The sequence below is a fragment of the Dicentrarchus labrax genome, unplaced genomic scaffold, assembly GCF_905237075.1.
Source record: "Dicentrarchus labrax unplaced genomic scaffold, dlabrax2021, whole genome shotgun sequence".
Taxonomy (NCBI): domain Eukaryota; kingdom Metazoa; phylum Chordata; class Actinopteri; family Moronidae; genus Dicentrarchus; species Dicentrarchus labrax.
Genome location: NW_026136704.1, coordinates 11,701,134 through 11,722,293, shown reverse-complemented (window position 1 = coordinate 11,722,293; position 21,160 = coordinate 11,701,134). Strand labels below are relative to the sequence as shown.

The window sequence follows — 21,160 nt, the reverse complement described above, 5'->3', positions numbered from 1 at the left end:
ACAAACACAAACACAAACACACTGTGAGGTAAACCCCCTCTGTATTTGCCTACACAGTTTCCCTCAAACAAAATGTGCCTCGCACTTCCTCCTCCTTACATTATTAGCAGTAAACATGCGGAAGCTGAACTGAAAAGTTGTTAATATTACATCCTTTGTCTTGACTCCATGTTTTTAGTATGGACAGCATGTAGTGAGGCATGAATAAATTCCTTATAGAGACCTGTCATAACCGGTTTGAGCAGCTTGTAGAGATGTAACCTTGTGAAATCAAGTCAGCTGTCATAAAGTGTGCTCTGCTCTCTGCAAGTGGCTTTACACTGACACTGAGCTGCACTGTGCACACTAACTGTCCTCCGACTCTACCTACTTTACTATCTCTGAATTAAAGATAGTTTATGGAAATTTTTGCATTTATTTTTGGCCTTCATTAATGGGTTAGCTTGGATGCATCAAGCACAAAATATGCAGGGAAACCTTTCTTATTCATGCAAGTTTGTGGTTTATGCACTGAACACCCGTACTGTATAACATAGCCTACATATTGTACAGTGTGTTACAGTTCGTGGTATGTAAAGGCTTCACATCAAAGGAGATTTTCCCCTTTCCACATTAAAGTGAATGCCAATATGACAGGAGAAGCAATCACATATTAATGGCCATTATTTTAAATGCCAGAGCACCCAGGGGCCCATTGTACCATGTAGAGATGAAGTCATACATCTCACTCTTCACTATCTTGATTTGCATGTCCTCTGGTATTCATGTCCTTATCGCGGTAAAGTAAGAGCACTTACAGCAAAGAATTTAATTACTTGCTTTTGAGCAACTTGTATCAGATACATGTTCAATAATATTTCTCTCTCTCTCTCTCTCTCTCTCTCTCTCTCTCTCTCTCTCTCTCTCTCTGTGTGTGTGTGTGTGTGTGTGTGTGTGTGTGTGTCTGCCTTTCTCTCCTGCTTCTTCTCCAGGATTGACAAGTCCACTTTGTCTGCACTGAGAGCTCGGTAAGTTCATCTTTAAAGCCTGGTTTTAGGCATTTTCTTGTTTCTAAAATGATAAAATGTATATCAATATCTCAATATCTAGTTAATATTCCAATCCCAGTTAGTCAGTTAATTTGTGTAAATGTGCTTGTGGAGAAATTCCTGGGAAGCTCTGATGTGTAACAACTCACAAATGAAAGAGTGAGATGGTGGCTTTGGCCACATCGTAAATAGCTCTTAAAAGCCATTTTCAACCTGGACCCTATTTCCTCTTATTTTCCATCACACTGATTGATTCTGACTAAAACCTCAGCAATTGATTTGCTGTAGAGCTATGGGCATTATGCTTGAGCAGCACACAATACAACAGGTCTGCGCACTCCAGTTCACACTGCACTCTCTTTCAACTCACGGCACAAGTGAAAATGACCTAAATCCATTCATAAATCACTCTCAGCAACATGTAGTTAGTTTTAGTGTTTGTGCATTAATAATATAGGCATTAAGTCCACATTTATAATTCTTTACTTATAATTAGATGTGTAGAAGGCACAAAGACCAATTCTATTATGTATTATATATTATCTAATGTAAAGAAATCTCATTCTTATAGATTTTTTTTTGTCTGGTTGAAGATCTTTACATTGCAATGTTTCACTTCCACGTATGAAACCCAAAATAAAAAGTGTTCTTCCAAAAACCTATCCCTGGACAGTTAATTTTCCACTTTGACAAGTTGTTCAAAGCTACAATTGAAGGAAGAGACAATGAACAACGATGTGTCCTTTCAGAATGTCTGCAACCCCGTCAGATCTCAGATCTTACTGAATCGTTGTAAGACGGCGTGGTGAATAATTGGTTACCACCGTCATAGCAACAAGCTTCTGGGTTCAGATTCAACCAGGGCTGACTTTCTCTGTTAGTGTGGGTTTCCTCTGGTTTTTCTGTTTTTTTCCCACAGTCGTACATGTTGGGCATTAGTAGTACTTCTGCTTTTGCTGTTGATCAACTCACTGGCCTCAGAGATGGAGATGGTCTGTGACCATTGTAATGTGGCTGCCCACTGTTCCAAAATAGTAAGGATAGTTCAAATGCAGAGGACTAATTGTCCGATAGGGAATAATTATAGTGGAACTCAGCTTAATTAAATTATATAACAATCTTATATAAACTGGTTTATGCAGAGTATCTGCAGGATAGTTTTTTTCCTTTAACACATGACCTGTCATAGCCACAGTATACTGTTTAATAGTGGCCCTTGTGTTGCTCCACCACTTGTTCTGTTGATGTTTGAGTCACTGAACAGATTGTTCGCTCTCACTTTGGCTGTCTGTGTTTTGGAAACAAGAACTGACGATGTTCAACAGATAATTATGAGTTTCCTTTATAGGTCAGAACTGTAAAAGCAGAAGTAACAGTGGTAATTCTGACAGATATGGATTTTGATCTGTGATATGAAAGCTGTTAAGTTGAAGTGAAAATAACCCTGTGTAATGATCACAGCTATTTGTTCAAATGCATTCTGGGTAGGAGCAGGGAGCTAATTTGAATATCATTGGCACGGTTTGTGTACCTGCCTTGTTCTTTGAGGATATTATGTGTGAGGACCTTCCCTTTATTGAAACAAACCACCGGCAAGCCCTGCTAATGGAGGTTGCCGTAGTGATGGGACGTGGAGGGCTTCTGTGTGTGTGTTTGTCTCCGTCTACACCTAAAGCCCCACTCTCCAGAGCACACTCCTCTATGTGTCTCACTCACCTTTGAGTCATTTACACTGACATTTACTCTGTGAACAGGTTTACCTTTTGTGCTGCCCCGTGTTCCGCTACCTTAGCCATTGCTCAGGATGTCCATATTTGCCATTATGGTGCCACCTGTTGAAAACACTGCAATTCACTGTTGACTTTGTTTAGGGATTGCTTTAAGAATTTACAACATTTGGAGACACGTAGCATTGACTTACAAAAATTTGTCCGTCACTCTGGGTGTTGATCATGTGGTTACTGCAAAAAAATCTTCATCTTTCCAACTCTTACATGTCTGTTGAGTCTGAAGAAGAAATAAAAAAGCAGTCTAGTCCAGTGGGATAATTTGAACCTGAATTTTCCAGAAATTAGTGTCTGTATCTTTAAGGATGAATAAATAAAATTTTTCTAGAATCGGGGGAAATGACATTTGATTTTATGAAATACCAAAGTGGTTTACAATGGATAATAAAGATATTGCACTGGCATATTTCTTCACTTTTTTTGAGACTTTAAGGACTCAAATTACAGACGATTACACAATATGTTTCAATGTTTCCTACTAATGATAAGAAAACACACTGCACATGGTCTTACTTTAAGTAAGCACCAAGCTGGAAGCAGTTCTTCATAAATGAAAGTATGTTTTTACCTTTTTGAAATTAAGCGACTGTCTTAGGTTTCTAGAGTATAAGAGGACCAACAATATAAAGACTACTGTTCAGATGTACATGAACATGAGGATTAGAACGTTGGCTCGGGTCTATAGAGTGCACAACGACAGAACACTAAACAAGCTTTGTTTCAAAATCAGGTTAACCTGGGTCATGTAACGTAAGACTTGTTTGTTATCTATGGTATTGTCATGAACACAAACTCATGCGCACACACATCCAGTGTCTCCCTCGCTCCCTGGCCAGGTGTCATTAGACCGTCTGCTCTGGAGTGGCTCTGAATATGAATGAGTGAGTCGTGACTCTGACTAGACGGTGAATGGCACCGACTTGTGTGTGTGTGTGTGTGTGTGTGTGTGTGTGTGTGTGTGTGTGTGTGTGTTTGTCTGATCCAGGGGTTGGATATAAGCTCACAGAGAAGCACCATAGTGTTAAGAAAGAGAGGAACTGAGATGACACTCAGCAGGATGAAAAGGATTTGAACTATGTGTCCCAAACTTATAATTGCTACCAATTAGAATCCAATGCGAAGGGGAGGATGGATGGATGGAGAAGTGAGTTTATCAATTTTGAGTCACAGCAATGCAGAGACTGTGCTAAAAGAGGATGAGAAAGCTTAGTAGACATGGTAACATGGGAGAAAAAGAAAATTGGACATGAAGAGAGGCAGAATAGAGTGAAAAAAATACTAATATTTCACCTCTCCACTCTATTTCATTCCTCATTTATTCTTTATTTGTAAAACTCTTTCCCCATACTTGTTGCATTGTTGGTAGCCGGTCTGGTCTGCTAAACTGCAATGGAATTGTACAAGTAGGAACAGAGGAGAATAAAGCCACAAAGGAAGAGGAGAGCCAAAAAGGGAAAGGTGAAAAAGGGAAGTGGAAGGCCAAGGGAACAAAAACATGAGATGGATGTCTAACTTCAAAGTTTGCGGCTACCGGGCAGCAGGTGTGAGGATTTTATTTTGTTGTCCTCTCCCTTTTCTGCCCTGCTTGCCCTCTGTTCACAGTGTGCTTTTTATTCCTCCCTCGCTCCAACTTTCTCTCCCCCCCTCCTCTCTCCTCAGTCATTAATCCCCTTCCTGTTCCTCTGCCTCTTCTCTGCTCATGGTTACTACAAAGAGATCTCTCCGCCTTCGCCAACACCTCATTAATAACTGCATAATCAAATCTGTGTGTGTGTGTGTGTGTGTTTGTGTGTCTGTGTGTGTGTGTGTGAGCAAACACATGCATCTGTTTGTGGGTTTTATCTTGAAGTGGTGGTGAGGGTGAATGAATATTATAAGTGGACAAACAGGGATAATAAAGGAGAGAGAGGAGAGAGAGAGAGAGCGCGGGGGGGAGAGGTGGAACCTGATCAGCTTCTTAATAGAGTGTGACGATGCCTCGCAAACTGTGGTGAGTAACTGCTATCTGTCCTTTGTGTTTTTTTTAACTGTCTGTGTATTTGTAATTTCATGATTACAGAATCGATCTTTTATCAGTTCCTAAGTTGTCACATCAAATCTGCAGTTTGTAAATGAATTGGTTCGCAAGCTGAGATTTACAATGTGTCAGTACTGCTGGCATCACGCATTACTATTTATTTATTTGATTATGGATCATTATAGGACACATGCTCACAAGATTTTGCATCTGCACATTATTTACCGATAAACTAAAAACACAAACAAATTCATGCTATATCTCATAATTATTATGAAGTTATTAAAGTCTGAAAAAGTAAAACAAGTAAGTGATTTCATCTGTATTAATAAATGAACATACAAAGACTGCAGCCTTTTGCAAGAAAATTTATCTTTTTTTTTTTTTTTTTTTCATTTGATGTTTTGATGCCACAGTGCACACATAAAATGTGAAGAGAAACTTGTTTTGGTCCTATAAGATGTGATTCTAATGGGTAGTGATCCCCTCTATCCCACTTTATTTGCGGTCAGGGGATGCTAGTTGCTTTAATGGTTATGCCAGTCGTCTAAGAGGTGGTAGTTTCATGTAGATTTTTGAAGTTATTTCGTTGTTTTGTCTTTGTTTGTTTGTTGCGTGTTGTCTCTCATTTTATAGACATTTATATGTACCCCAGGAAGAGTAGCTAGACCCTGTTGATGTCGCAGTAGAGAGAGGAGAGGAGGTTACTGAAGTTAGTAAAGTACAGTAAACATTACATTAAATAGAATACAATAAAGCATTATAGGATAGTGTGTGGATAAGAGCAGATTATAATAATGCTGTGTTGCTGTATGTTCCCTCAGGATATTTGATGGCTCCAAACATAAAGCTTGCCGGTCAGTGCTGTTCATAACAGCCTCAGATACAGATTAGCTTTGTTCGGTGTGAGGAGAATACGTGAAATGACTTGATTGGCAACAAGAAGAAAGGAAGAATCAATCTGTTTCTATAAGGAAGTCTGTGTGTCACGGACTACTTTTAGTACTGTTGTCGTTGTGTCTGGTATCATTTACATGCTGTAGGAGGGCTTTTGGGTAGACTTCCACAGTGTAGCTACCAAAACTAATTGAGTATTTTGTTTCTCAGCCTCAACCACAGATGGTTTTACCCTCTGGATTTTCAATCTGGCCGACGGTCTGCCTGCCTCCTCTACCATACTGTTGTTAACATGCATGTGTGTGCGAGAGAGGCCGCAGCCAGCTGCTGCTAATTAGACGTTGATACTTGTCATACATTATTTCCATCCTCCTCAGCCCCTCCCCTTTTGTCTTCTTCTCTTCTCCTCACCTCTGCCATTCTCTGCTCAGTTCAAACAGAGCAGCTGCTTATATCTGAGAGCGTCGTCTGCTCAGATACACTGCTCGCAGCGCTGTGATGTGGATCCACGCGCACCTGTGGCTTTCTCCTCTCTGCTTAAGGCTGCAGCCAGGCCACACCTTGATAGATGGTCCTGATTTGCAGTCTAATGTAGCATTTTATTTCTAGATATTCAGTCTTAAGATGCTTTTTTAGGATTTCAATGTGACTTTATTGCCTTTGCACATACAAGAGAAGGGATAAATAGCACCCACCTGAGTTGGGTTTTTGAGTGGATTGACAGGCAGGATGAGTGACAGGAATGAGGCTGAGATTGAACAAGGACTCTGGAGAAAATAGGCTAGGATGAAAATATATGAAAGAGGCCTTTTGTAAAAGTAGAAGAGCACGATAAGAGGAGGTGCCTTCTTCTTAATAAAGTACCCTCCCCTTATCGTTGTCCAGCCTAGTTTTTTGGGGCCAGGTGTAAATGTTATCTGTCTGCCAGCATCATGGAAAAGAGCAAATGGGCTGCTGCTATTTCTGGAGCCTGGCATTTACTCTATCTCCTGGTGCACCTTCTATATTGCAGGGGAACGATGGTGAGTTGTGGCCACCGAACAAACACCAGACGAAATGTCTGCTGGTATCATATTTACTTTAGGTGATGGGCTTATTAAAGCTCAAGGCTTTGCTTTATAGCACGAGAGAAGAAGCAATGATTAGTCACCGGGAGGCTGTATGCAGTTTTAATGAGCTGTCAGCTTTATTGTGTTTTGCTCATTGGCCGCAGTTGCTGATGTAGTGTACACAGTTACAGTCTGTTACCTCACATAATGTAGTCCTGGAGGCACTATCAGAGAGAGAGGAGAGGAGGAGTAATGGAGGACATTCAGTCTGTTTTTATCTAATAGACAAATGTCGAAGGTGAATATGATGCTCTGATGGGGTGAATTTGGGAACAAGTGTTCAGTGTTAACCACAAACATTTCCATACACGTACAAAGCTACAGTGGAGGGATTGAGTCACTCCTCGTAGAACAGCTTCAGTTCCCTTTATTTAACAATAAAACCTCAGGGCTTGTGTGAGCTTGTTTCCCTCTGCCTATGGGCGGCTGTGTGATAATGTGTGAGAAAAAGGGTAGAGAAACTAAGACCACAAGGTTGCGGAGACACTTGTAACACTGCGATGTGGGAAGTGGTGGAACTCCACCCATCCTCGAGAGCTCAGGAGAGGATGTTGCACTTCCTCTCCTCTCACATCTCCAATTCCAACAAAGTTAAACTACAGAAAATAATTTAAATGGTTACATTTTTTTTTAAATACATGACCTTTAATGTTTTTGGGCACATTTTTACATTTTAAATATTTATTTTAAATAGAAAATAGAAATGATGGTAAACTTTTAGATTACATATGATTATAGCAATTTAACTATATCTACATTAATTTTAAAAAAGCTTTCAAATTAACTTGGTTTAATCCCTGGTTTGATTTAAGTTAAAATCTCTTAAGTAAAAATTTCATGCACACAAATACGAATCAGTCCATTGGTGGATTAGTAAACCTACCTATTTCAGCTGTGACCACAAGAGGGAGCCAATGGCATGTGTTTGTGTCAAAGAGGCTCTCAGTGCACTGTAATAAGGGCAGCTGAAGTGGAGGAAAACGATCACTAGAGTGAGCAGTTTCTCCATTTTCATGCATGCTGAATCGGTGTCAAGCTCTGACCCACCTGTTAACATGTCTACCTGTTGAAGCTGACATTGGGAACAGCTCTACATGCCTGGTATTCATTGTGAATCAATTTACACTCCATTCTTTATGATATGCTTCTAAATTACCATATTATTCAGGCTGCTAGTAGAAATGCTACAAGGATAGTTTGAAGGTATTATTTTGTATTGCAACTGTATTTTAATTCTGCCAGTGTCTTGACCACTCCAATTAATTTGAATACAAATAAACAAGTTTGAAAAACAAACACAGTTCTCAGTTCTCAGTCATCCATCTATATGTCACCTGACACACGGCACCTTAAACCCCGTAGGCTTATGTCTATAGGTTACCACTGGAATACAAGTGCACCTTGTTTTTTCAGCCATACTGTATGTAGCAGCCTATAGTGAGCCACGGCTGTTGCCACGGCTGTTGCCATGGCAGCGAGAACTGATGATCATAGGGATGGTCCAGTATGGTTCATTACCATGGTGATAGGTCCTGGTTGTCTCACCTTGCTGCCAGACTTCATTGCCAGTGCATCAAACATGACCAGTGGAAAGATAATCTGACATGCAATGCTAGTGGTTGCCCCTAGCAACCACAGTGCGTTTAGAGATACAGAGATTTTGTGTGTGTGTGTGTGTGTGTGTGTGTGTGTGTGTGTGTGTGTGTGTGTGTGTGTGTGTATGTGTGTGTGTGTGTATAAGACACATAAGGGACAGTATAACATAACTGGTAACATGACACCTACATTGCTTTGTGCCCTGTGCAATGACCCAGAACTCTGTCTGTGGGGATTTTTTTTCCGTTGAATCCCTTGCACTCTTTTATTGAAAGGAATTAACAAGATGCCTTGACGTTTATAGGTATGGCGAGGAGAGACGGCTTTATTAAAGAATGATCAGGTGGCTGTTGTTGGCTGACGACCAGGTAGAAGCTTCTGCACAGAACGAGGTTATATCTGCTGTAATTGTTGAGGGGAGGAGGCTGCACTAAGGTACTGTAATCAGGAGAAAAGATAAAGGATAAAAGATTGTTTTGTTCTGATGAGAGGAGATCAATTAAAAAGAATTTCATCAGGGTCCTATAATGAAAAACTTCACAAGCTGCAGTGGATCAAATATGCTGTAAGTGATTTTTGACAGAAAGTGCTATTTTGCGTTTTAACTAATTTCTTCACCCCTCATTTTCCTTGCATTTTACATCTCATTTTCTTAAATTAGAAATCCATCATGTTTTTCTGTCTTTCTCAGAGTTACATAAGAGGGTGTCAGTGTCATCTCTTTGTACACAGTGAAGAGATGGAAGCAGGATATTTTAGCTTATTTTAGCACAAAGACTGAAAGCAAGGGGAAACCATGAGCTCCATTAAACTCTGGGTGAAACATACGGGTATGTCTTGCTGTATCTTAGCTACTCACCAAATGATTCTCAAACATGGCAACAATGACAGGACCTCTGAGACACTGTGCTCCACCGCTAACTGCTCTTAAAAAAAAGTTAAGTAAGTAAAGTTTTCTTTCTTTCACATGTTAAACCTGCATTGACTGAGTAGTGGAAACAAGAAACACAGCACTGCAAGTCATCACTTTTACGTTGATATTGCAAACTTGTTACCAAACAGATGCTTACACGTTGAGCAGATACGAGGCAAGAACATCATTCACTTTAATCCACCTGATGTTTTGAGCACTGTTTAAGTCACCTAAAGGAAACATTTGGGTAAATGCTATGTCCAGCAGATAGTGTGTCTTTCTGCTGTTTTGTGCTGAGCAGGTAGTGCACAGTGTTTTTTTCAGACTTTTTTGCTGTAAACAGCTGTCGGCTTCTTTAAAGTGCACTGAACAACAAAGTTGTGGGTCGTAAAAACCAGAACAATAGGCTGAAAGAAGCTATAAAGCTCTGTAGAGCCGAGGGAAACTGCGGAGTCAGGTGTTATTATTGGTGGCTTACTTACTATATTTGATCCACTGTTAAAAAAACAAATTTGAGTTTAGCAGCAATAATTTATAATAATATTGTAATTTAATTACAATAGATCTGATTAAACATATAAATGCAACACATTTAAAAGTTGTTCCTTTCATAAACACATATGGGATGCATTGCTCTACTAGGTGCGCAGAGATATAACTATGATGATAACTATCTTTTCTTATATCTCTACATAAGAAAACAACCATGCCAGTTTCCCAAATTGTGCCATTTGTTGCTATATGTTGTTTTACATTATTTTGTAACTTTAGTTTTTTTTTTCCACTCTTTCAAAATCTGACAACAAATAAAAATTAGCTTGAAGGGCTTTAAAACATAAAAACAAAACTACAGAAATCATCATCTTTTCGCTCTCCTCTCTTGATCCCTAAAATATGTATTGCCACTAGTGTCCCTGTGTGTGTGCTCTGCTCGTCTTGTTACTCTAAAGTCCCCCAGACAACCAGCTGCCTCTTTGCTTTTGACAAATATTTACTTCTTGCCTTCTGCCTGATGCTACACACACACTCACACACTCAGAAACACAGAGTAGCTGATAAGCGCACCATCTGGCCTGAGTGCTGGCTGTTAAGGGCTCATAAAACAGACCCTCACCTATTTGGAGGCACAGGGCTGCCTGAGCGGCAAACTGTTGAGAACGTGTAAACAGCACGCACGCGTTCACTTCTGCATACACACACACAAATTGGCACGCACGCCCACCCACATGCACATCCATATCCACGGGGAACGTAGGAGGTGAGACGGATAGGAGGCGAGAGGATCAGAGGATGTACCTGTTCTTCTTCTGTGAATGTCTTCATCTCTGACGCCCTCACTCACTTTCTTTGAGGATAAAGATATACAGAGATAGATTCTGCAAACCTTTTAAACTGATCCTACAGTTACATATGGGTCGGTTCTCCAAAATGCACATCTGAAAACTTTGTGCAACATGTTAGTGCATGGTCTGTTATTCAAAGGTTAATTATTCATCACAGTAAAAGGGTTAAAAGTTACATTGTTACACTCCTCACATAAAGCCTACATTGCTCAATATATTATTTTACACATCAAAAATACATTAAAAAAAAAAAGAAACTGCTTCCCTAAAGTCTGATAATATTCTGTATTTTTCTCGTTGTCAATAAATACTATGAATATACCGAAACTAACAATGAATCACTGAGAAGTACATGTATCCAAAGCCTGACACATTCTTTCCTCTTTCCTCTGCCATATAGATCCACTGTTGTCCAAAACACACAAAAAAACACTGTTTAGCTACACCGTTGCACTGGGTAACATGTTCCTTAATTACTATGAACCCACACACTGTAGTTCACTGTGACTCAATCCCACACACAACATCCTGCTGCCTTAAATATTCAATTGCACACTAAATGTGTATGTTGAAAGTAGTCTCAAAGCACTATATACTGTTTATTTCCTAGTAACATTTTGCCATGAACTTGAGCGCTCAAACGTTTTTGGAAATTGTTCAGTTAAAAAAACAATTTAACTACATATTTTTGAGCTGCTTTTAAAGATTTATATCCTAAATAAGAACAAACTGGGTTGAAAACTACAGGCAGAAAGGTAAATCAGCAATGAAAGACAGACAAACACATTTCGTGGTTTGGTCTTTCTGCTGGAAAATATAGAATAACACCTAGCTTATCTTGTAAATAATCAGAGAAAAAAAATTACATTGAAGTTTTTAATCATAGTATTCAGATTTCTGAGGACCCTTCCAGCAAGAGAAAGTTAACTTTTATATTTCTCATCTCAGCTAGCTGAAAGAGTGATGACTAATTATGAGGAAATCCATTTGGGAAATTATTTATTTTTGATAATTAAAACCCAGTCTGACATTTACAAGGTGTTTCGTAACAGAAGTTAAATGTCTTTTTTATTGGCAACTGTAATATCATCACAGCTGCTGGTTTGAAAAAAAAAAAAAAAGCAGGACATATATATACTTATCAATATTGAGGAAAGTAATAACACCCAACGAAGAGTGAGTCTTCATCACTTTGCAGTTTGCTTTTTCCTATTGCTACTTAATGCTTAATGTAATGCGTACATCTCTTCTCCGTCTTGTTAATCTCTGTTGTGTGTCAGGGAGTCTGCCAAAACTAACTAGGCCTGGCAGTGTTGCTGTTGGAAACCAACTTAAGGGGATGCTGTAAGTTATGCTCTGTGATTGCTGCTGTTACTGTTTTGTACACAAACACTTGACATAAGCTAGCGGCAAATTACAGCCTGTCTCCTTAACATCTGAAAGAAAGGAAGGCGATGCTGTAGAGAGTGCAGAAAATGAGAGAGAGAATGAGTGAAGGGATGGAGAGAGATGTTGCATGGTTCAGAGGAGAGACAGAAGGTTCAAGGGTGATAGAAGGGAGCAAGGAGACAATAATAGACCAGGGGAGACGGATTGGACAAAGAGAAAGGAGAGGAGAGGAGGAATAGAAAAGAGATGGATTCTCTCTTGTGTAAAATGAGCTGGGAAGAGGGCAGAGGAAGAAGGACAAAAAGGCAGAGGGGAAAGACTGGGGGTTATGTCTCTTGTAAAGTTTGACCTGCGTGACCCTGAGAGGTCTTTCTCAAACATCCACATGAAAGCTGTTGAAAGATGGAAAGAGCGCCTCACTGATGCTTTTGTCCGTCCTCTGATTCAGAAGCCATTTTTATAGCATTCTATCCAACTAGCAATTGTTTTTCTCTCACCATCCGACTGTCTCTTTATCTGTTTGAGTCTCAGGGCTGAAATCACTTTTCTTATGGGCTCACATTTTCCCAGTCATAAGTGGACTTATGGGAAAAATCTTTATTAAAGCTGCATTTGGCTCCGAATCAGCTCTGTGTTTTATATGCATACACACACATAGACGCACACACTTTCCCCCTCTCTGTGCATCCATTTTGTAAATACATCAGAGGCAGGGAACAAGGTCCTGTTTCGCTCCGGCAGAGCTGAGCTCAAACCCAATTTTCTTTCAAAGGAATAATTCATCTCCATATTGAGCAACCTGCAGATATGGCCTCAGCTTGTCCTTGTGTGCTTGGCCCGTACATTGTTGCTAATAGCTAAAATGGTAATGGTTTGTGTTGATAGATCATGGCAATTTGCTCCCGGTCACTATGAAATCAAATTACATGCGACAGAAGATGAAAATTGAGATATGCACCATTTTGCAAAAGTGACAGCTGCTTCTGCGAAATGGTTAATAGGAAAAAAATGAAGACACACGGATGCTGCTATTAAAACCATTAAACCCCCTAGTTACTGTTGCTACACCTGTCAAACTTTCTGTTCTCACACTTTTAAACAATTGGTAGACAGACAACTGAAGACAAAAGTAGTTATCATGTGTAGTTGGCGACTGTTTTGACAGCTACAATAGCAGCTGTCACTAACAGATTTTATCTGCTTCAAAGCTATAATATGTGAATTTAAAATGACAAAACCACTATACCTATGTTATATATTTTGTTGAGTCGTGGACTTAAATCATCCCAAATGTTTCTAACAATCAAACCCAGAGAAATCAGTAATTTTATTCAGGTAATGGTATGTTTTACCGGTTGTCTGTCAATGGCATCTCATCCCCTTTGCAAGTGTGAGTATTGTGGTTGTCTGCCAGAAGCTCTCATCAACTGACTTCTTATCCAGTTTTCAGCCACATTTGTTAGGATACAATTAGATCTTTGTTTTGAGTCATCGGATGTCTGTATCTTAAATTATCAGCGAAACAAGCTGAGCTAATGTTAGCAGCAGTTCAGCCGGCAGCCCCTCCGGAACATCCTTTGTCCTCCCAAATAGCGCCGGAGAAACACTGATTTGAAACTGCTTTATTCTGTGATTTGAAACTGGTTTTAATCACTGGGTCCATCTGTTGTTGCGGAAAGGAGACCTTCAGCTCCTGGTAAGACTTCGTCTTTTGTTATTGTTTTAATGTGACAGATGCCCTTGCAGATGAAATTACATATTCAGCATTTAAAATAATTGAGTTAAGCTCTGTGAGTTGGTTGACACCACTGTCTCAGGCTCAGATTTGAATGGTTCTACCTGGCTGTAAAAGGGTCTTAAATATGCACTTGACAGCATGTCCCAGGTAAAACATCAGCATCCTCACAAGGTTATTGCATTGCAGTGTGGAGCTAGCTCCAGTATATAACAAGAAAAACCTCACTCTGGATATCTATCATACTAGTCTACAGTATGTATTTAGTATGTTTTCACTTTAAATGTTAATATTAATGTTGGCTTTTAGGATGTTCACTTAATGAACCAATGTGTCTGGCAAGCATACCGTATCGGCTAAGGAATTCAGCTGTTGTTGCTGGAGAGTAAACTTCCCAAAAACCAAGAGTTGCAAACATTATCATTATTTTTTTTTATCTTTTTATAACCTGTTACCCCACAAAACAATGTAGGTAGCTGATATCCTGCTTGGTATTAGAAGTAATGCCCAGTTACTACTGTGGCTAGTAAGGGAGTTAATTTAAATTAGAGCAGGCAAACACACTGTGTAATCCCTAATCCATGTTTTGGAAAGACACCACCCTCAGGGCAAGGGTTAAGTGAACGGTCAATTTGGCGTTAACACATGCAGCGGTGCAGAACAAACAGTAGCACTACATACTGCATGTTACTGGTACGTATCTGCCATCATGGTACTGTAACCATCTCCTCACTTTTCCACCTACAGTAATATAATGGCTTCTTCCTCATGCCCCATCTATTTCTAATTTCTAATTCCCAAGGTGTGTATTTAAATGTGCTTGTGTGTATGTCTTTAGGTCTGAGGGTCAACCAGCTGTCAACTGACATCTTAGTCAACCAAGCAAACTGAGGAAGCAGGAAATTGATTTACCTCTCTGCTGTTACGCTTGACATCAGAGAGGTAAAGAGGAAGGAGAAAGAACACAGAGGGATAAAAGCGCTGGAGAAACACTGGCTCATATGAAGTTCAAAAGACCTGAACGAAAAAGTAATTTAAAAAAAGGGGTGTGGCGGCACACATGAATTCTACTTTTTCAGTTGTGTCATGTGATGCTGTATCTAAAAAAGGTTCTCAGCAGCAGGAGAGTAAAGCTTCATTTGTCCACTTACGTTTTTATACATCATTCCAAATCCATTTGCAGTAATTTTAGTGATCAGTGGCAAAACTGGCGAAAAAACTGGGTACACACATCTGCAGAACTGTTTATTTGTGTATGTGTGAGAGAGAAAGAGAGACAGAATATTGGCCAAAGCCAATTTACCAACGCATCACAGAGATAAACAATAATGCAGCAAATAGCCCTGACTGTGTGAAAATAATTATCCAATGACATTTCCGTCCTGGTGGAAAGCAGTGAGCGGAGAGCTAGTCAAGGCCAATGTGTTTGGTGATTAACAAAGGACTGTGGGTGATTTGACACTGTAATCAGCACTCACAAAATGAAATGATATATCTCCTATTCGTCATCGCCTTGCACCACTCACATCCCTCTCTTTCTCTGCTCCAACCTCTGCTCATTCTCTTTCTCCTTTGTCGTGCGTCTCTTGTTTCCTTACTCAATCTCACTTCCTGACTGGTTTTCATACTTTCTCTCCTCATATTTATTTCAGGTTTGTTTGTTTTTTTGATCATCTTCATATTTCGCCTGTCATTATGCAGTTTGTATCATGCTTCGATCTCTGTTCTATTTTTTTCTGCTTTGGGAATTTTTGGGGAAACGTCTTTTCTTTTGGAGAGTTAGAGAAGTGGATGAATCTAGCTCTCATGTCTGTACAGTAAATATCTAACTGGAGCCAGCAGCAGATGAGCTTAGCATAGCACAAAGGCTGGAAACGGAGAAACTGCTAAGCTGGCTCTATAAAATGTCAAATTACAGCGATGTGTCAAACTATTGCTTGCTGTGATTCCAGTTACATGTTCCAACCAAGATATAATGGAGCACAAAACCTCCCGTAAAACTGTGATTTTATATTTTTACACTTTTTTGTATGAACTAATTAAACAAACAAGATTTAATACTTGAGCTTTGTAGATGCTTTGCAGGTGCTGGTCCGTTGATTTTGTTAGCTATGGACAGAGCCAAGGTAGCTGTTCTCTGTTTCCAGTTTTTGTGCTAATCTAAGCTACTGGCTGCTTGCTCCAGCTTCATATTTACTGTACAGACATGAGAGTGATATCGATCTTCTCGTCTAACTCTCAGCAATAGACGGAATAAAATGTCAAGCTATTGCTGATGCAAGATGAGTCAACACTTTTTTGCCGTAGGACTCGATAAGCTGGAAGCACCTGTGGTCATGTACTTGGTCCAGGCAGAACAAGTTGTAATCCATAAGTGGCATCTGGTGCTGATAGTTTCTAATAATCTGTAAAGACATCCTCTCAGCCCTGTGTTAGACTGGCGACCTATGCATGGTGTACTCTGCCTCTCCCCTGATGCATGCTGGGATAAGCTCCAGCCCCCACAACCCTGAACAGGATAAGTGGTTTAGAAAATGGATGGATGGAAGGATGGATGGAAACGCCTCCTCCCTAACTTCCCTCAATTTCCATTTATAAGACTGGACGGACGCAGGCTGGTGTTTCACTAGGCAGCTGTTACTGATTCAGTTATGTCAAATCAGTGATTCTACAAGAAGAGATGGGCGACTGCATGATGAGGTTTGAGGTTCACAGTCAATTGGGCATTGATTTCTTTTCTGTGTGTTTCTCTCTGACAAAAATAAAGCCCTTGAAAAGTTGGTACCTGTATAACATTAAATATTCATCACTAAAAAGGAAACAGGTTAAGTTTTATCCGTGGTTATTTATTTTTTAGAAAACAAATCTGGTTCATCAGGACTGTTTGGGTGTGACTTGATTAGATTTGATTGACAATGCAAACAACATTTTGATGATGACTCATCACATTGCGATTGAAATGTTGCTCAGCTCTGATTGGTTCCAACAGGGCCCTGCCAGCTTTAAACCAACAAGAAAAACAAAAGCAGAAATGCAGAAACATTTCACATTAAATAACAAAAAACAAAGAATTATGTGTTCATTCATCGCTCATTGCAAGAATCTGATTGAGAACACGTGTTTTCAGGGCCTTTAGAGGACATTGAAGTTATATTATAAGGGAGTTTAGATGTGAGGTTTGCTAACATGTATGGCAACCATATCCTCTACATTACTGTACCACTGTTTGATTTTGTCCCATTTCTAGAATGCAGTCACATCTTTCTTGCCACTATATCATCACCTTCATCACTTGATAATTACAGTAATTAAGAATGAGTCATGATTTGCAGCTTTATCCTGTATAAATGTTGTAGTTTCTCTGGTACGAGCCATAGTGTTTCACACTGGCTGTCTGGGTTGTCTGTGTCACAGCCTATCTGGAGACCAGACACCAATATTCTTGATGATGGATCATCCATCAGACACCACTTTGGACGCTCTGGGGGCAAGAGAACAGTTCTTAATAGCTGTCTGGGCTGTCGTGCTGTGTGTGTGTGGCCCTTGAAAATGCCCTGTTCTCCTCTGCACCTCTGTTCTGCTCTGAATCTCACAGGACTGCTCACTGGTCCTGCTGGTACTTCTTCACACATGACACACACACACACACACACACACACACACCCGAAGACAGTTTTATCACTATTCTCTCTTTAGTTTATCACCCTTATTTCCCACAGCTGGGGCCCAGGGGAGGTAAACTGATGTTTGTGTGTGCATGTGTGTGTGTGTGTGTGTGTGTGTGTGTGTGTGTGTGTGTGTGTGTGTATGCATGTGTATGCATGTGTTACAACTAGCCCCTATAGTAGAGCTCAGCTTGTCCCTCAGCATTGTGTATGTGCTCCTGTGTTTACTGTCATTATCACTCAAGGCCATCGGCGCTCCAGGTGAACTTTTGAACTTAGTGTCATCAAAAAACTTCTGAGAAAGTTCAGGTGCATTGTCTCTGTCCTTTCAGCAATGACCATGACAGGCACTGGCCATATACTGCTGCACTTATTCCATACATCCTCTATACATCTCTCAGGTCTAAATGTTTTCTGCAAACAGAAATGTTCAGTTGGAGAAGAGATTAGAGGAAAGTCACTGCTGTAATACGACGGAGAGCCATCCAATTCAAGTTCTGCAATATTAATGAGTCACAGCACTTGAGGCATTCAAGCTCAGATTAAAGTAATAACACAACAATTTCACAAAAATTACCTTTGCTACAGCCTATTTCCCATTGAAATAGGACGGCTGTGATCAATCTCACAGTCTGATGATGAAAGCTTTTACAGTTATTGCTTAAAACACCAGGTGGCTGGCGCATGTTACTTTTTTAAGCAGAAGACATGATAAAAAAACACTCAAAGTGTACATAGGCAGCAATGCTAGCTAACATGGCAGAGGAAGCAAAGACCAAACAAAGACACACATACGTCTGATGTCTGCTGCTATTTTTTATCTCTTCAGTGTGGCTGAAGTTTCAGTGGATGTTTAGTCACATGCTTCATATACGTAATGCATTTCGTTTTTATCAATACATTAATTTTTCCACTAAATGTTGCCTTTTTTCAAATTTCCAGCATTTCCACTGAGATTTTTTTATGTGAATGGAAACAGGTGGATGGAAACACGCTTATTGGCTGTGTCTCGGTACAGTAAGCGATAGAGTTGGCTCACCAAAATGGAGTGTAGTCATTATTATTGTTATTATTTACATATTTTCCTGCTGTGTAAATGTGTGTTTGACAGGTGTGGGACAGTGCACCACGACAATGACCCTTTCACACTGAAAGATTCATATATGCTTGAAAACATCTATGTTGTCCAACCACATCTGAAGACAAATGTGTTCATACTAGTGGTGGGCGATATGGGCAAAAAATAATATCTCGTTATTTTTGTGGATTTTGGCGATAACGATAATCAGTCGATATCCTTTAAAATGTGATTGGAATTGGCTGAGTTAGGGCTCGTGTCCACCAAACGCGTTTTTAGCGCAGAGAGCACTCAAAAACTAATTTTCCAAGCGCCCAGCGGTGTTAAAAGTTGAACAGATTTCAACTTGAAGCGCTCTGAGCGTTGCGCTAAAAAAGTATTTTCAAAACCAAACCATTTCCATGCCAGAGAGGTAGACCCATGTCTCGGCACTAAATCATCTGAAGTACGGGTAGCTTCAGGGACTGGAGGTGCTTGCATTTTCACTCTACCATCACAACGCGCTGCTAAACTGTTGCAAGGAGGATGCTAGCGAGAGGTCATGTGATCATGTCATGTGATCACGTAGGCTAGTGTGACTGAATCCTGCCATGCTGTAGAGAGCGTTGCTGCACCGTGTATTAAGTGGATGTGAGGAGTTTACGCATGCGTTTCAATATTTTTGGCGAAGTAATTTAAATACTCGATAATGAAAATTTGCACATCGTCAACACAACAATGACGATATTATCGCAAACGATATATATCGGCCACCTCTAGTTCATACCTGTTCTGAATGGTGAAATACAGCGGCTTGTTGCTGTCGTGGCCAAGATTGTTGGATTGTCTGCTTTGGAAAGTTAAAAACAATTGCTGGATGCATTTCCCCTCTAGACCATCTAAGACATCGGCCTTGATGATGATGGCTATAAATGTCAAGTGTTTCACAATATGCATGCAGGAGGGACTGCCACTTTAATGCAGCTCACTTCAGTTTATGATTGATTTGGGGGTTTTGGGGGTCTGTTTGTTCCAGACTCAGGCATACGAGGCACATTATTTGCCTTCGGGTCCAGTGCAGTGTGAATAACAGCTGAGTATTAATGAGCTCATATTCTATCTGTCACCTGACCTCACCCTTCAAGGTTTGGGCCTGTGTGTGTGGCTATATGCGTGTGTGTGTGTGTGTGTGTGTGTGTGTGTGTGTGTGTGTGTATTGACCGTCACACACCACACGTTGTCCCTCTTCTCGTCTCTCGCTCTCCTCTCCTCCTTCTCCATCTGTCGCCTCTTGACAAACACATGGTATCTTGTTTGGCTGACTCAGCAAGGCCCCAGGGTCTGTGGGCTACATATATTCACACACACACACACACACACACACACACACATGAACACACACTTCTCCATCTTTCATGCATTGTTGTGTGTAGGATAATGGGACTGTAGATGTGAAGTAGAGGGCATGAAGAGGTTCACAATAGTTCAGAGAATGACACAGACGGATGCATAATGGGATACAGAATTAATAAGCAAGAGGCAAATAGGCAAAGAGTGTCCTCACTAACGGTATATGAGAGAGCACACCGTCGTCCATTCACTTGAGGCAGGTTCTTCCTGTGTGTCCTGAAATTCTGCCAGAGCGTTAGCTTCGTGTGGAGAAGGATAAGACAGAGAGAGCATAGGAGAAAAGCAAACAGGCATAAATATTGTTAATTATGGGCAGAGAGAAACAGAGAAACACAGGCTCTGAGAGGGATCGACAGACAGATGACTGAATAGTTTATACTGTTAACTATTGGGGTCCAACAGGCATGCAGCGTGACAAGGCAAGACTTGACACCAGCTCATGGTGAATGCCCTATTTCCGTCACAATGACAATGCAGATCTTCAGGATTTCAATTGTTTATTAAAGGGCTACACAGGCTGTAGAAAGTACCACTCTAAGTACCTGCTGCAGTGCAGTGTCACTCACTGCTGGGGTGTAAGAAAATATAACTACACATGAGTATAGCAATATTTTGTTTTGTGATATTGTTTTTTAATTCACAAAAACAGGGTGTACAGCTGTGTCGTAAAAACTGGGGGCTATAATGTTGGATGTTACATGGATAAATACAAATGCAGATCCCGCCGTTCTGGTTGCGTATTTTATGACTATAGTGGCTTGCTTTATATTATGACAGTTTTCACACAAATTAGATTTTTTTTAATCACAATATATTCCCCTTCTTACAGCATCGCAATTAGGGTTGCAAAGGGGCAGACATTTTCCGGTAAATTTCCGGACACTTTTCGGAAGCTTTCCATGGAAAGATGAGCTTGTGAATTTTGGAAACATTGAAATAGGCGAAAATGGCAAAATATTATTGAAATGTAAGACTTGCAATAACGGAATTACTTTAAATGTTAGTGATTCTGTAGAAAAACATGTTATTATTTCACATTGAGCTTGTTTAGATGAGCCACAAACAATAACAACACAGCTGCTGCACTGGTGGCGTTCATGTTCTTTCCAACTCGTAATGCCCAAACAGAAATGGAACGCTATAAGTGGTACAAACCAGGCAATTACGTCACGTTCTCGCATCAGAGCAACTCGGGCGGGGGATTTACGAGACAA

General features: G+C 40.2%; 1 protein-coding gene across 8 annotated transcripts in view; it reads left to right on the top strand.

Moving 5' to 3' along the window:
- Window positions 1-21,160, top strand: part of rap1gap2a (RAP1 GTPase activating protein 2a) — an 86,614-nt gene that overhangs the window by 15,414 nt on the left and 50,040 nt on the right. For 5 of the 8 annotated variants that reach the window (XM_051396786.1, XM_051396784.1, XM_051396785.1 and 2 more), the window contains exon 2: window positions 972-1,007. In XM_051396786.1, the coding sequence (XP_051252746.1) occupies window positions 972-1,007 (36 nt within the window). Of the gene's footprint in view, window positions 1-971; window positions 1,008-4,787; window positions 4,806-9,357; window positions 9,377-21,160 lie in introns of those variants that run through there. The other 3 variants (XM_051396791.1, XM_051396790.1, XM_051396792.1) reach the window with 2 other exon arrangements.